The sequence below is a fragment of the Pagrus major genome, chromosome 7, assembly GCF_040436345.1.
Source record: "Pagrus major chromosome 7, Pma_NU_1.0".
Classification (NCBI taxonomy): Eukaryota; Metazoa; Chordata; class Actinopteri; order Spariformes; family Sparidae; genus Pagrus; species Pagrus major.
Genome location: NC_133221.1, coordinates 20,516,654 through 20,532,282, shown reverse-complemented (window position 1 = coordinate 20,532,282; position 15,629 = coordinate 20,516,654). Strand labels below are relative to the sequence as shown.

The 15,629-nt window shown below is 41.5% G+C and overlaps 2 protein-coding genes across 2 annotated transcripts in view; one reads left to right on the top strand and one right to left on the bottom strand.

Moving 5' to 3' along the window:
- Positions 1 to 1,069: 1,069 nt before the first annotated feature.
- Positions 1,070 to 9,039, bottom strand: pigt (phosphatidylinositol glycan anchor biosynthesis, class T). The gene is made up of 11 exons (XM_073470970.1): positions 8,610 to 9,039; positions 7,562 to 7,739; positions 7,086 to 7,213; positions 6,884 to 6,984; positions 6,533 to 6,707; positions 6,308 to 6,405; positions 5,737 to 5,893; positions 4,900 to 5,100; positions 2,963 to 3,128; positions 2,659 to 2,742; positions 1,070 to 2,527 (listed from the first exon to the last, which is right to left on the bottom strand). Exons 1-11 carry the CDS (start codon positions 9,013 to 9,015, stop codon positions 2,278 to 2,280), a joined length of 1,944 nt encoding a protein of 647 aa, XP_073327071.1. The 5' UTR covers positions 9,016 to 9,039; the 3' UTR covers positions 1,070 to 2,277.
- A 1,019-nt stretch (positions 9,040 to 10,058) lies between these two features.
- Positions 10,059 to 15,629, top strand: part of phactr3a (phosphatase and actin regulator 3a) — a 36,728-nt gene continuing 31,157 nt past the window's right edge. Inside the window, exon 1 of the mRNA XM_073471026.1 lies at positions 10,059 to 10,161. Coding sequence (XP_073327127.1) covers positions 10,059 to 10,161 — 103 coding nt within the window. The remainder of the gene's footprint in view (positions 10,162 to 15,629) is intronic.

Sequence of the window (15,629 nt, the reverse complement as noted above, 5' to 3'; positions counted from 1 at the left end):
GTTACGTGTTCATCACCTAGCTGTTTAAAGGTCTGTTTTGGGGGTTTTTTCACATAAAAAAGTGTATTAAGCAATGTGAAAACATATCATGTTCACTTTTCTACTCATTCAGCTCCACATTAGCAAACATTTGAGTCTCATTCTTTGAGTAAATTGTCCTCTTGAATATAGTTAAGGAGTTTTCTAATCGACGTTTGGAAAAGCAAGAAGTGGAGAATAATCTGCTGTTGATAGGGTAGAATTCAATGTCTCCCTGCAGTGTTTCTGCATTCAAGCTATTTCTTTGTGTGTAGTGACATTTTAGTGTGTTCTAAATGAATGAAAAATCTGTCTCCTGTGGAGTTTGAGGCTACGCAGCGATCTACATTTCTTTGAACTTCAAACACGTTTCAAGGACCTAGAAATGTGCTCCGTGTTCATCACCTTGCCATTTATAGGTCTCTGGTTTCACTCGTCTCCTTTATGGGCTTTTTAGGCGAGAGCTTGGCTGAACAAACAAATGATGAAATATGCCAAGAATGAAAAGTGCTTACTGGCAGAAAACGAGACGGCCAAGAGGTGGCCAAGAACGTCTGCTACCCCGAGAACTCTGCACCACAGCCTCACATATCTTTAAATGTTTTTTATACAAACAGCCACATTTCATTCGCAAACCTGACTAAAAGGTCTAATTGTCCAGCTAAACACAAACATGTGTGCTAAACAAGGCGAAGGCTATGTTGCTTATCATTAAAATACAGACTCAGAGATCCGTTCTCTGGCTGTGTTGGTCTACTTGCTTAGAGAGATAACATAGTTTGCAGCTGACCAGATATGAACATCATTTATGTGGAATGCTGCTTTTTTTCCCCTTTGTTTTTGTTCCACGCTCCTGCCAAACGTGCAGGGGTGAGAATCGCTGACCGGCCAAACACAGAGCAGTCTGTGTTTATTCTCCCAGAGTCTGCCCAAAGTGGGGCCAAGTTTGTTTACACAAAAATGTGGGCACTCGGTGGGAAGTAATACAGCTCTAGCCCCTTTACAGTTCAGAGTGCTGCTCCTTCGTTCACGGCTAGTTAATTAAATAAAATTATCAGTTTATCAGTTTATTAAAAAAGGCAATAAAGAACATTTTTAGTTTTTTGACCCAAGCACACACACACAGTACCGCTTCAAACATTCTCATTGTGCTCACTTTTTCTGAGCAAATAAAACAGAATGGACTATTAGGCAGAAAAGCTTAACAGAGGATAGTGTTGCTCTTACGTGGTAGTATTTCACGTCAGGGGAAGGTAGTTTCAATAAAAACAGACTTCTCTTCGCTGTAGTTAAACTGCATAGAACTGATGAGTGAATGAGTCAACGACCTGACAAACTAAAGGCAATTAATCATGAAGAGACCTGCACACATCTGCAATTCACATTCAAGCATGCATCAACACAACCAATGAGTGCAAATTAAATGTTGGGTAATAGGGATGTTCCTTTTATAGGTAGGTCCAGACACAGTACCTTATTGTTCATGCTTGCAGGTATGTCCGACCAACAATGAAATTCTAAATAGCGATAATTCTTCTGTATTATTACGGGCATTTGTTCTTTTCTCATATATTAAACTTACTATAAAACGTGTCAGATTATACAAATGCATCAGGAACCATTAAATAAAGAGGATGATCCATAGTTAGACTTTGATTTTCGTGTGAATTTGAGGTTAGAGATGGAGAACTCAGTGTTTTGTCAGTTGATATCCGGACATAACTGAGGTTTGAGAAAACGTGACATTCTGACTGAGTTAGTTTATCTTTCCTAGCAGGGAGGAAGCAATCTGCAGGTCAGGAACACAATATGTGAACAAAGGTGGTCGGGCTTTTTCCATCCAATGTTGTTTTAAGCCATCAGTCTCGGTCACAGTTTCCTCACAGCAGCAAAATGCCTCAGAGACACAGTGGCTGTATTACGATGTGTTGGAGTTATGGCTTCAAACATCCACAAAACAAAAACAATCAAACCAAAAACACTCTGCTGCAGTTACCACTGCTGCATACTGCACAGCTTTGGTTCCTTCTTCTGTTTTTACAATAACAAAGCTCTGACTTTTCATCCAAGTACCACATTGTCCTTAGCCGGCAGGAAATTATCCTGGATACAAACCAAAACCTTCAAGTTAACTGCTTTAAAAACATTCATACCAGTGCTTGACTGAGTTCTTCCCTGAATGTCACATGTTTAACAGTGGTTTCACCAAAAGGAAAACATCCTTTCTAAAAGTAGAGGCAGCGGGCACGGTGTCCGGCCTCAGAGTGGTGGCACGCCCCTCATCTTGCGGATGACGTTGGCTATCCGCTTGGCCAGTCCTGGGTTGGGCTCCTCTATCTGGAAGCTCCGGGTTAGTAGGTTGTAAAGGGAGCCGTAGCCCACGGCCACCACAGTGCAGGTCAGGCAGATGACATTATAAGGCATGCTGAAGTCTGGAGTCGGCAGGTTGACCAGCAGAGGCTCCGTGTAGACTCGCACAAAGTAGCTGGACTCCTCTTTACAGGGAAAACTGGAGGGAGATGTGAGATTTAATCATTCGACTTTCCAGACAAATTAGTTTCTCTACAGGAGATCAAGCAACACATGAGTGAGTGGCAGCAGCAGGCATTTTCCCCAGAAAAGAAACAACTCTGTACTTACAAGCTGCTGAACAGTGGGCGTTCCCGAGTGCTGTTAGTATCCATGGCGACAATGCTTGGCACAAGAGAGCTGATTACTGAAGACCTAAATGTTGAAGAAACACATGTGAGTCACTTAAAAAAAGTCATAATGACATTTAAAAAGTCAACAATAAATCAAGACCCCAAAATTGAACCTTTTACAGATTTTCACCTGATGTTATGCCGCAACATATCAGACAACACCTACAACCTCTGAAGGGGCATGAGAAGCAACACATATGCAGCTTCTTTGTTCAGTTTTGAATACAACTCTACATGCATACCCCACATAGAAGCCGTGGTTGGGATCGGGGGTGTATTCAGTCCACTTCAGCAGAGCCCTCTCAAACTGCACTGTGACCTCGGTGACAGAGTTGGGAGGAAGCTGGACGAGCATCTCCAGCAGGTGGGGCCTTACACGGTCCTTAGACGGCTGGTAGTGGATGTAACCTGGCAGAGGATGAAAAACATTAATACCATTTATGACTGATTGATACAGTATTTTAATGTTCACTATAGCCCTTTGTAGTTTTATGAAATCACATGATGCAATGTGACAATATTACCTTAATACTTGTTTCATAAAATGTATATATAATGTCTGAGCAAAAGTAGAGCACTAAGTAGGTATGTAGGCAGATAGAGTAGATTAAAAAAAAAGCATCTTCTAGTTCAGCTTTCATGACAGAAAACACGACTCATGTTCTCCTCCTTCTGGTGAAAAGAAGCATCTGCATGTAATTACATGAAACTATGATCCCTGTAGGGAAACAGTGTGAATGTACAGCATGTGTAACTCATTAAGCTTGCACAACAATTGTTAAGCAAAATAAACCCTACGACAGTTTATTCAAGAAGTTAGAAGAAGTACAATTAGTGTATTATTATTCTTTTTTAGAATGTTATTTTCAAAAGGGCCTCAGAGCACCTCAAACCACTCAGAATCAGACTCTTCTTATCTTTAAGCAGCACTTGCCGCCGATAAAAATCATTGCGAGACAATTATTATCATTAAATTGTTGACCCTTCAGTTGCAGTTAATAATATTCAGATCCTGAGCAGAAACAGCCGTTGGTCTGTTATCTGTGGTTGCGGTATGGGACATATTTGAAAAGACATTTTTCCTGATGATAGTTTGAACAATAACTGGCTGAAAGTGAATTGTTTTTTAATCTAAAATTGACTTTTTGGATAACATAACCAAGTATGGCCAGCTGAACGTAAAGTTATTAACCTAATTAGTAATGTTAGGTTACTAACAGTGTTTCTCAATGGTCACATGTGCTTACACTACAGCTCAATTTCTCAAAACCCTAAACTCAAAACTGAGATACTCACACAAATTTTCTGCGGATATGAAACACTCAAACCATGCTCTTTCTTGTCAAAACCGACTCTTTCTACCAAAACAATACACACAGCTATCATATGAATGTCTCCTACAGAGCATCATTTAAACAACAGTGTGATAAATTACTACCATGAATATACTTTTGGCTTCACGAGGCCATGCCACACATTCAACAGTATAAAATTGTCTAGAAATTGTTTCCAACCAGCTTCCCACAGTCAGACTGTAAACTGCATTTAATGTTGCAACATCGTTCGAGTTCAAACAAAAATTGCACTGATTCCATTAGAAATATTGGATTGCCTTCCTTGCACTAACTCTGTTAGTTCTGTTCTTCATGCTGCTCCATTTTTTCACCTGAGGCATCTTTTATACTCTAAATGGTGATTAAGGGTTTTGCCAATTGAGTTTAAACAGCTATGAAGTGAGTGAGACCAATTGGTGATTTTTCCAGGCGAACAAAGTGTTCTAAATTATGTGACTTGTGTGATTTAGACTCTGAGTGAAAATAGTGAAATTGTGACCTAGTGAGTTTTGTTAGTTTTGTTTTTGATACATGAGGTTCAAGTTGTCAGGCTTGTGTACACAGTTCCAGTTTCTGTGAGTTTACAACTGAGAAAAACTGTAACATAAACATTTCATTAATTTACACAGAAATGCCACATTGTCCAATTTCCATAATACTCTTTTTATGAGGCTGGTGCAATTTCAATAATCTCAAAAAGTAACCAGCTTTTAGTGGTTTTTGTTCATTTATATATCACTGACCAGTTGTTCCAGAATTTGGCACATTTATAGTTGTCCATTTCAGACCTTGATTGCAATTTTAAGTGCACACACGTCCTTCTTCTACTCTCTAAAGTGACTCACTGGGCTTGTTGTCCTTTCCCTTGCTGGTGACAGTAAGGGTGTGGATGTAGAGGCGAAGATACCAAGGCACCGAGTCCAGCAGCAGCACGGGGAAAGACCTGTATGGGTGGTTGTTGTACATCAGGGTGTGAATCTCTCCCGTCTGCAGCCCGTAACCAGCCACGTAACGCTCACCATGAAGCAGGGGACGCAGCATGTCACCTGCAGGTGGGCGAGTGCAAGACAAAGAGGCTTAATGATGAACCATGTGGGAAACATCGCAGCAGAGAAATATGACAATAAAGCGGTGCTTATGTTCAAATGTAATAGCTGGAGAATGATGTATGACTGTACTTTGTTTTCAAATCAGGCCTCCAGTCTGTTTCTCCTCTCAACTTTGTTAGAAACATCTGTTACTAACCAAGTGTCACCCTAATGTTTGACAAATTACCAGGAGATTATGTAACAGGAACAAATGAAACAGTGTTGCTTTGGAACACAACGGTCACAGACACAAATTGTTTCCTTATTTGCTTTTTTGGCTTGAAAACTCACATGTTGCAATCTGAGAGTGACTTCAGATGCTGCTTCTCGAGGACTTTCAGTCTCACAGCAGAGAACAGGTTGCAAAGGAACAGATTGCGGATTCATTGGCCAAAAACAGTTTTGAATAATGTCAAGAGGCATTTAAAATGATGATTAAAAGGCAAACAAGCAGACAACGCTGAGGACAGAACAGTAGCTAAAAGATGGAAATAAAACAAACAGATGCAGCTGATACATTCTTGTTAACTGCGTCATGGTATTTTTCAGCCTCTTACAACACACTGTGTGTCCTGATCTGCTGTTCTCACTCACCCTCACTGGATTTCCAGCGGATCAGCAGGTTAAGGGAGCGCACAGTGCCAAAGGTGATTTGTTGGGTCAGATCGTAGACGGAGAAGGTTCGTCTGTCCCCCAGCACCACTGCCTGGCTCAGCAGAGGAGTGGCCGGGCTCACCTCAAACTGCTCCCCCTGCAAAATGATATCCAGTTTCTCTTACCCATGAATACTGCACATCTCAATACCATCAAATCTGTTAATCTAAGCTTTCTTTAGCTTTCTTATAAACAAACAAAACATATTTTTACATTCAGTGTTTTAAGTATTTTAAATCCTGCATTGTTTGCATTCATCTTTACTTGCAGGCAGTCTTCTTCTTCACTGCTTTTATTGGCGCATTGCAGCAAACATAAACAAAACAGAGACCTGCTCATAAATAAACAGATCCATAGTGCTACTAGAGGACAAAAACTCTGCAGGGAACCTTAAAATATCTCCAACTTGATACTGCAAATAACACAATTAAAACCTATGTTCTTTTGCTTTCTGCAAAGTTTGCATTGAGGCATTTAGAGCCAATGACACTATAAAATGTGGGAATCAAACCTCAGGGTTGTCTGTGACGTCGATATAGATTTTACTGGAGGAGGCCAGCGGACAAGCTTCTGTCAGGGTCCGAGAGAACATCTTAAAAAGAGACCATTCTGAGGGAACAAACAGATTAAGTTAACTTAGGCTGGAGGCATTTTTCCTCCTACGAAACACAAAAAAAAAAAGAAATTCTTAACTTAAATGTGGGATACATGACGGAAGAGCGTGCTTTTTGTTCACCTCGTTTGCCCTGTGCAGAGGTGTGCAGGTCGAACACCACATTCAGCGTCTGTCTCAGCTCCCAGGATGTGGTTTTGCACTCCCAGTCCTGACACATGGGCCTGATGTGAACCGCCTGGGAATGAAAACTGCTGTGGAAGAGTTTCTCTGACTTCAACAGGACAGCGAGACCAGCCTGCAAGTGCAACAGAAGAAGATAAAGAGTTGGCCGCAGTCATTGACAATGACATTAGAATGTGAATCAGACAAAGGAGCACACACGGCATTTGAGTTCTGCTGACGTTTAAGAAAGACATAATAAAGACACACACACGCGCGCACACACACACACACACACACACACGCACTCACCTTGGAACCACATGGCAGGAGTTTCTTCCAAGGTGTCAAATTTTCAGTGCAAACAATCTCTCGTGGCAGGGTGGCATAGCGAAGGAAGCGGTGGTCCGTCACTTCAAGTTCAACACAAAAAACAAAATCAGTCTTTATGTAATGCAGCGGACTCATCACAAGAGAGTTTTACAAAAGGGAGCTTGAAGAAGCCTCTCTGTACCATTGCCTATACCCAGCGGTTTGAAGGACGCACTGGGTTGAACTGTGTTGGTGGAGTCAATGAAGTTCAGTGAAGCGCAGAAGATCCCAGACAACACATTGGTCAGCTCCTTCCACGTGCTATCCACGCTAAAAAGGGCAAAAAAAAAGAAGTCAATTATACAGCAAATTATAAATAAACTAGGAGTGTCACGATTCTAAAAATTCCTGATTCAATTTGTCTTTCAATTTCAAGATCGTGATTTGATTCAATTTTCGATTTAAACTTCAGCACTGATGGCTACGTCATTGCTTGACTATCAGTGCTTGATTTGTAAAGATCAACAGGTCATCTGTTTAATACCCTCACAACTCTCATTTACATTTTCAAAGGGGAAATAGTGCTTTGTTTAAGATAACTTCTTGCTGATAAATCCTTAATTACTGAACATTTATTTCACCCCTGATGCTCTGTGGCCACCAGAGGGCCGTACTCACTCAGTCACAGAGTCCTGGAACCACACCCAGAGTTCAGCCCCAGGAGGAGCCGGCTGAAAGGGCTGCCCCCACTGCATTGTCCTCCAGTAGCCCTGCGTGAAGGAGATGTGCAGCTCTCGCACTGAGAACTTAGAGATGACCTGGCCCAAAGACTTGGGAAATAGCCGGTAGTGGGACACTGGAACACATAAGATCAAAATATTAGACAGTTAGGATGAGCAAATAAAATCAGCTGATCAAGAAAACTAGGTGAGAATCTATGGGATGTGTATAAAGCCTGTTAAATACTCCTTCAAAGAGTACTGTGAGGCTACAGTTAAGTAAAAAAGCCCAATCGAATGAACAGTACTTCTGTCTTGTCACTTTTCCTTTTAAAATGTAAATATTAATTTAATATGATTATCAAAGACAGTGGGACTAATTTATATAAGAACAGATATGGCATGTTGTACAGAACAAGGTGCCTGCAAAGGATTTTTTGACTTGGAAGACCCACTTTTAAAACACACTTTTACAGATTAGCGCCTGAGGCCATCTGACGGAGGATTCCTGTATAGTGTGTTTGTGACTTTCTATGTTCTGTCTATTTTGTCTGTGAGGTTTGGTTCTTTGTGATTGTTGTTCTAATTCATAGACTTGGCTTTGTACAGCACCTTTGTCAGCTGCAGCTGTTTTTAAACGTGCTTTATTAATAAAAGTTAACTTGATGTCAGTGAGAGGAGAAAACACAGATAACTTCAAAAATGACAAAATTAAAAACTAAAGAAAAAACAGATCATATCTGTTCACGGTTTAAAAAAACTATTAGGAAACGTGGATACTGAATGCAAAAACTTAATTTCTACCAATTTATGGCCATTAAAGAAGATACATTTGATCATTTACTGACTTTGTCACAACTTCCATATACACTGACATGAGCTCCATCGTTTAAATGGAGGGTATGAATTCCCAGATGCATTCTGAACCATAACAAAAACAAAAACATTTATATTTCTGACTCACAATGAATGGCGTGTTTATGAATGACTGCTAACAGTTAGCTTACCTTTGTTTCCTCTTGTGAAATCAGTTTCCCACACGGTGCGGAACTGGAAACTGGCATAAATATCTCCTGAGTGCAGCGGCCTGATGACCAGCTCCTCCTGAAAATCGTCTTTGGGCTGTGGCACCGATGAGAGCACCACGGTTTCGGGGGCAGAAGTGTCCTGTTGGTCGGCTGCAGCATCATCCGGAGTCGCCTCTTCAACCTCAGTTGCTTCCCAGCGTCTCTCCTCCACCGCGGGCTGCTCGGTCGTTTGTTCCGCTGTTTCGGTGGCTGTTTGTGGATTTTCCACCGCAGAGGCATGTTGGCCACCATTCACTGTCGTTTCTTGACTGTCTGCGGCTGTAAACAGTGACAAACCGCACAAAATAAGCAGCAGAGCCGAGCGGCTGCACCTGTGAGCTGCCATTTTCCTCTTCCGGCGGTTGTTCACTTCCGCATTTGCGCGTCATGCGTGGAACCAGCCAATGAGCGGCTTCCATATGGATTCCTGAACCTGTGACGTGAACCTGCTGTTTTAAACAACATATTGTCATTTTTATAATATTTCACGAGTGAGTGCTAATAACAGAGCATCATCTATGTTATAATAAGAAAAAGTAATGTTATTTAAATTCGTTTTAGAAGATTTGGCGTTTTCATATTTCATTATGCTTTATTCATTGTGCTTCTAACAATATGCGGGTCGAGCTTTCTGTATCATAGATCAATAAAAATGAAACGTGCATTCTTAAAATATGTGCTTTGTTAAACCTGGGAGAAAAAAACGCAGCAAAGGTAGCTTCATCCAGGTTCCTCTGTAAGAAAAAAAAATAGATAAATATCCCTGATATTAATAGGCTACATATATTTTTATTTATGTCTGTATCTAAGAATACAGCAGATGTACTTCATCCTCCTCTCCGACTCATTAACCAGTGACAGGCAATGTAATTTCAAGTCTTGATTAATTCAGCCTATTGCAATGTTTGCTCGAGTTAATCTGGCATTTTATAGCGGTACCCTGGCTTCTTATGGACCCTAGATATACGATGCGGGGGGTTGGGGGGGGGGGGGGGTATAAAACGATGAATGTGTGTTGCAAATAAAATAAAATGAATAAAACATAAAATAAATAAATAGTCAGTATGAGCTCTAAAGATGCATCAATGTGTGCAGCATGCTCGTAGTTGTGTTGCACATTTGGTCGTGTTGCTGGACAGGGACGGGCATCATCGGGGGCATATCACCCCTCCCACATCCACACATCATCACACACAGCCCAGACACACACACACACACACACACATACACACAGAATTTCTGCTCAGCCATGGCTCCCTGGTAGATGCTCAAAGCGGCTGTTGTCAGAGCGAATTAAATCTGCACTCGCTCGCTGCTTTTCCTCCTGACCTTGCCTGCCTCCTGGTTGGGTTTTCAATATTTTATTCAGGATTCCTGCGCTGTTTCCCCATGGCTACATCGGATGGACTAGACGGCTGTCTGCAACGAGGCAGATCTCAAAGTGACCCGAACATACTCACCGAACCGGGCATCGATTTGGCTCACGGCACAGGTAAGACAGACGCGTCATTGTCTGGATATTTATGTGCTTATGGACGCAAATTTATTTTATTTTTTCTGTAATGTTGCTGCTTGTTTTGGGGATGCAGCGGGTTTTTTTTTTCCTCCAAAAGGCATCCTTCGCTCGCCCGGTGGGATATCACAACACCAAGAGGGTAATTAGCACATATGCTTCCAAGCTCGGACGTAAAACGCGGACTGTAACGCCGAATCGTGGAGCTGCAAATAGAAAATTAATGTGCCATATCAGCGTCTATGAACGGCTGCGCGCCCCATCCAGATCTGTGCGTTATAAAGACGCCTGTAGCCCGACGGGCTGCTATGGCTGCAAGTAGTATTTAGCAATCAGCGTGCAGGCCGTTTAATATCATATTAACGCGTGCAACAATTACGCTATCCAGTGCTTTCTGCAGGATGCCAGCGAGTGTGTTTCTCATCACGAAAATGATCCCGCGTGCATGTGCGCTCCATGACGCGAGCCGGAGCCTATTTGTTGTCTTATCTCAGCCACCATTATAGCCTCGTTGTTCAGGAGCCACATGGGCTTTGGTGTTGCCTTTATTTTATTATTTAAAAAAAGGCACATGCATATATTTTTTTTGGGCTCTGCTCGTGCGTATTGACAGCTCTGCCACCCCTCCTCCCTTGATCCGATCACTGTTGTGATCAATGACCGGGCCGTCCACGTGATGCAGCCTATAGGTGGAAATATCCCCAATTCAGCACAGCCTTGCACTCACAGGGGATCGATCCAGCAGTTCATGGATGCTTGCAGGTGCGCTCTCCAACACGGAGCCCTTGTTTATCTCTGTGGTCTGTTAGTCATCCCCTCTGCATATGGAATAATGAATTGATCTTTCATTATTAAGAGGAGAACACCAGGGAGCAGTCATGTTCTGCACTCCTCCCATGAACTCCTGCAAACAGACTTCATGTGGCTCTGTGCAAAACGCCTCTCGCTCTTGGTTTAGTGCAAAAAGCATGGCTTGATTTTTATGTAAGTGGGGCTATTTATGGTCATATTGTGTGGGCTTGGAAAGAGTCATTGCGTACTCCCACACATGGTGAGTTTTACACACACGCACACACACCGAGGATGCTTGACTGAATGATTGAGAAAAAAAGGCCCAGTGTCATTCACCTTTCAACTGTTCACTAATGAGGCTCAGTGTTTTTCACATCTCCGAAATCACACCTGTCCGCGCTCATCAGCTGCCCCATAGCACATTTTTAATGGACCCTCCCTGAATTCAACCCTCCTATGGATGATTTCATTCACACATAGGTGGATGTGATAATGTCACACTGGGTCTTTGACACACCTGAATAAACAACACAGCAGCTTTGGCAGATCAGCCCGGCTAGTGATGAGAGTTAAGCTCTTACGATGGAATATGCACAACTGCATCACTGTCTCACATGTGAATACACTATGCAAATGAAAGACACAGCAAACAGAGTTGTCGCTGCAAGGACAATGTCAGTGTCTGGTGACCTAAAGTACACAACATCGCCCACCCCCTCTCTGTGTGGATCATCACTGCGCTAGCGTCTGGGACACCAGTCTTTGCCAAAGGATTACTTTGGCGGAGACTGCCTGCCCCCAACACATTGGGCCTTGCAGCTGCAGAAGCTGACACTGTATTCATCCACTCAACTAAACACTGGGGAGAAGGGTCAATGGAGACATCAGCTACAGTTGACCATCACAGAGAATCAGAGCAATGTTTTCTCTTGAATGGACGTTCAGTAAGGAGCCTCAGAGAAGGACAAGTCAGTGCAGGACTCAATACAACTGTCCAACAACCCAGTTCTACTATTTATTAATACGTGAGACGAGTAACATTTCAAGGTGTTTTAGTTCTGACCCTGATAATGTTTTCTTTTGTTTTTATTCCGAGAGCTTGGCTTGAATGGAGACATCCTCTTAGAGCTGCTGATTTACAACCATATTTCAAAGTTATTTAAGTCCAGTAACGGGAGCAGCCGTATAAAAACTTGTTTAGTGAGTTTGTTCAGACAAGGACCCTTTAGATTCTCCTGCTAATAAAATGTCACTTTCACTCAAACTTCCACTTAGTCATCGCAGAGTGTCGACCAAGGTAATGGTGTGGAGAGGACACCTTGAAGCTTTGCGGACAGGGAGCGTGTCCAAGCGGGGCAGTCCCTGTGGCTTTATTCCATGAAGTAATGCCTCTGTCCTATACGAAGATGTACACAGTCAGAGGAGCAGCGGTGAGGACGATTTAGGAGTGAAGCTTGAAAAGAGTCACACCAGAAGGAGTAGAATGAGAATATATGTGTTCATTCAGTATAAATACACAAATAAAGGGGTGGTACCAAATACTGATACAGCAATATGTATTGTATCGCTTTCTCCGGTGATACAATTATCATTAAACTGGCGCCAAATATGGATATATTTATTATAACAAGCTCTCTTAACAGATTTGACTTACTGGAGTCACTACTTCATAACTCCTTGTGGTGTAAACTTCTGTAAACTTAATCTACACAGATTGAAAAGAATTTAGTGAGTTGTATCCTTCCTTTAAACATTTTAACTCCAGAACTGTTGTGCTTTCTGGCAGTTCAAGCTTTTGCAGATTTATGGCTATTTTGCATTAAATTGATGGTACACAAGGACAAGTTGCAGTCAGTGTGTGTGTGATAAAGAGGCACTGAGCGAAGACTCTATGCCCCTTTTTTGTACATTTTCTCATCTCAGTTCATGTCAAATTCTGTGAAACTGAAACCGCAGTGCAGTGAATAAATACATAATTCCTGCACTTTGCCTTTTTAGGGGTATTTTGTCTTCTTCAGTTAGACAGATATCCTGATGTATCGACAGATGACTGTCTTGCAATGTATGGATTATCGCAGAATCGTGGTATCGTGATACTATGGTCGCGGGCAACGTATTGTGAAATGTGTTGTGGGTTACTTTGTGACTCTCACCTGTAACAAATACGGTGCAGACCACAGCTGAAACTAACTTTTATTTCAATCATCAGTTAACCTGTTTAAGATTTTTTTTTCATATCTATGCAGTGTCTATTCAGAATTCTCGTTTTGTCCAACTAACAGTCCAAAATGTTAAAATAATCAATTCAAGCTGAAGTAGACAATTCCGGAGTACGATAGCTGATTATTGAGTCTCATTCCCAGGTCACTGAAGACACTTGGGTTGGCCACTGCTGATACAAAATAGAGAAAAGCAGCACATCATCCTCTGGAATCTGGAAATTGCAAATGTTTGGGGTGTTTGCTTGCTAAATAATGATATGATGAAGAAAATAAATGATGAAAGATGAGATGAATGGACTCTTATCAACTATTTGATGAACTGATTAATCGTTTCAGCATCAGTTTAGGTCCAAATGAACCACTGCTCCATCCTCCTCCTGTAATAATTCATGGAGAAACTTTCCTTTCACTTTCCCTGTCTTTGTTAAGTCAGTGAGCAGATTAAATGAGAGCAAAGTGGCTGTTGAGCTCACAGGGATTCATCATCTTACTCAAGGTGGATGGTGGATCTTCGCTTACATGGCGGCTTAAACCCGAGAACTGTCGGACCCAATTTGTTCTGTTATAAGACAGTGTGTCTTACGACTGGTGTCCACTGATCAGTATTTTGTTAGGTCTCATCCTCCTCTGCTGGTCTCACTGATACCTGGATAATCCTCTCAGATCTGACATCAGAAGAATCTCTGAGGATTGCAGGTATAAGTGGAGCCCCCCTAATGAACAAGAGGAAATATCAAACCCTGTGAAAGCTGATATTGAGCCGTGACAATGACTCACCCAAAAGCACAGCAATGTCTTGTACGTAATACCTCCCTTATGCTCTGGCCTTGATGAGTAAATATGGGAAATTCTGAGTCAGCGGGCCTTATATAACGTGCTCCCCATTTAACAAGGGTTTGTTTAAAATGAGGAAGTAATAATGTACACAAAATGGTATTAGTGCAACAAGAATTCCTTACGTAATGAATGGAAATGCAAGCTGGATATAAGATTTGAATGAGTTGCTGTGGCATGAATTTAATGATGTAGACATTCAAGTGGGCAAACATTATTACAAAACTGCACTTTATGCACACATGGATCTGGTTGTGATTCGATGACATGCTCAAAGACACTCATAGGCCTATCTGTGCACTAAATATGTAACTAAGGTTAGCTTAGCTTAGCTTATTTCAGCGTTAACCTTGCTATGTCGAAAGGTACCATAATCTGTCTACCTGCACCTCTAAAGCTCACTAATGAACATCCTGTATTTAGTTTGTGAATACTTGTGAATACTAAAAAAAAATCATGAAGAAAGAGCCCGGCTAACTTTGTACAGCACAAAGACTGGAAACATGGAAAACCAGCTAGCCTGCCTTGGTTAGCTGTTTCCTTACGCTTCCGGTCTTTGTGCTAAGCTAAGTTAGCTGATTAGTAGCTGTAGCTTCATGCTAACTGTACAAACACATGGTATCAATCTTCTTAGCGAACAATCAGTAAGAAAGAAAATCAGAATATTTCTCAAAATGTCAAACTCTTTTTTGCGGTGAGTGGCACTCATGAGGACACCATGACATTAGTCCTGGACAACTGAACTGACGCTGATGTCAAAAACCACAAAAGTATTATCTATCTGTTTTTCTGAATGATTTTCAACATCACAGTCTTGAGACAGGGCGTGAACTCCTTGTATTCAGCTGTGTGTGCGTCTGATCAGACAACTCGCAGGCGACAGTGACTGAGAAGTGAGAAGTTTTCAGTCTAAATTAGTCTGATGAAGTGAGAATTAGACACCAGAATAGCTATTACTGTTCAACTCTGCAAATATCTCAGTAACATATCTCAGTATGACATCATGCTGACTTTTACAAAGCATTACTAAGCAGAAACACACCTCATCACAGTCAAGTAATCGTGGGAATGCACAGTAATTGCCAATAACTGATAAATAACTAATAAATTAGTGTTTGAGGTGAAATTGAGAATGGATGACATTTCTTCCTGTGTTTCTGGATGGTTTGTCAGACAAATATTGTTAAGTAGTGGCTCCATATTGCGTAGCCTAGAGCACTTTTAGCTTGTCACACAAATGAAACTCAATTGTTTTGTAATCTTAAGAAAATGAGCTTCGTTATCTCAAGATAACAAGATGACAACACATCCTCATACCTAAACAACTGAATAGGTCGATTGCCAGTCACTCCAAAAACGACATATATAACCATTCTCAAAACAGCACGACTGGGTAGCGTATCAGCGACAGGCGCAGTTTGGTTAGGTTTAGACAAGAAAACTACTTGGCTCCGTTTTGGAAAACATTGTGGTTTTGGTTAAAATAACTAAGTTACTTATGTAACTGATCACTTACAAATATAGCTATTTTGCATATGTAACTGCAGTTACGTGATGTCACTTAACTACGTGAGTAAGTTAAAACAACTCACCACTTAC

Bases quoted from the DNA above. Each gene is read 5' to 3' on its own strand.
- pigt (XM_073470970.1), bottom strand. From the start codon at position 9,015: ATGGCAGCTCACAGGTGCAGCCGCTCGGCTCTGCTGCTTATTTTGTGC. The intron at 5,894-6,307 runs GTTTGATTCCCA...ATCATTTTGCAG, and splicing joins ACGTCACAGACAACCCTGAG to GGGGAGCAGTTTGAGGTGAG. The intron at 2,743-2,962 runs GTATGCATGTAG...TTCAACATTTAG, and splicing joins AACCACGGCTTCTATGTGGG to GTCTTCAGTAATCAGCTCTC.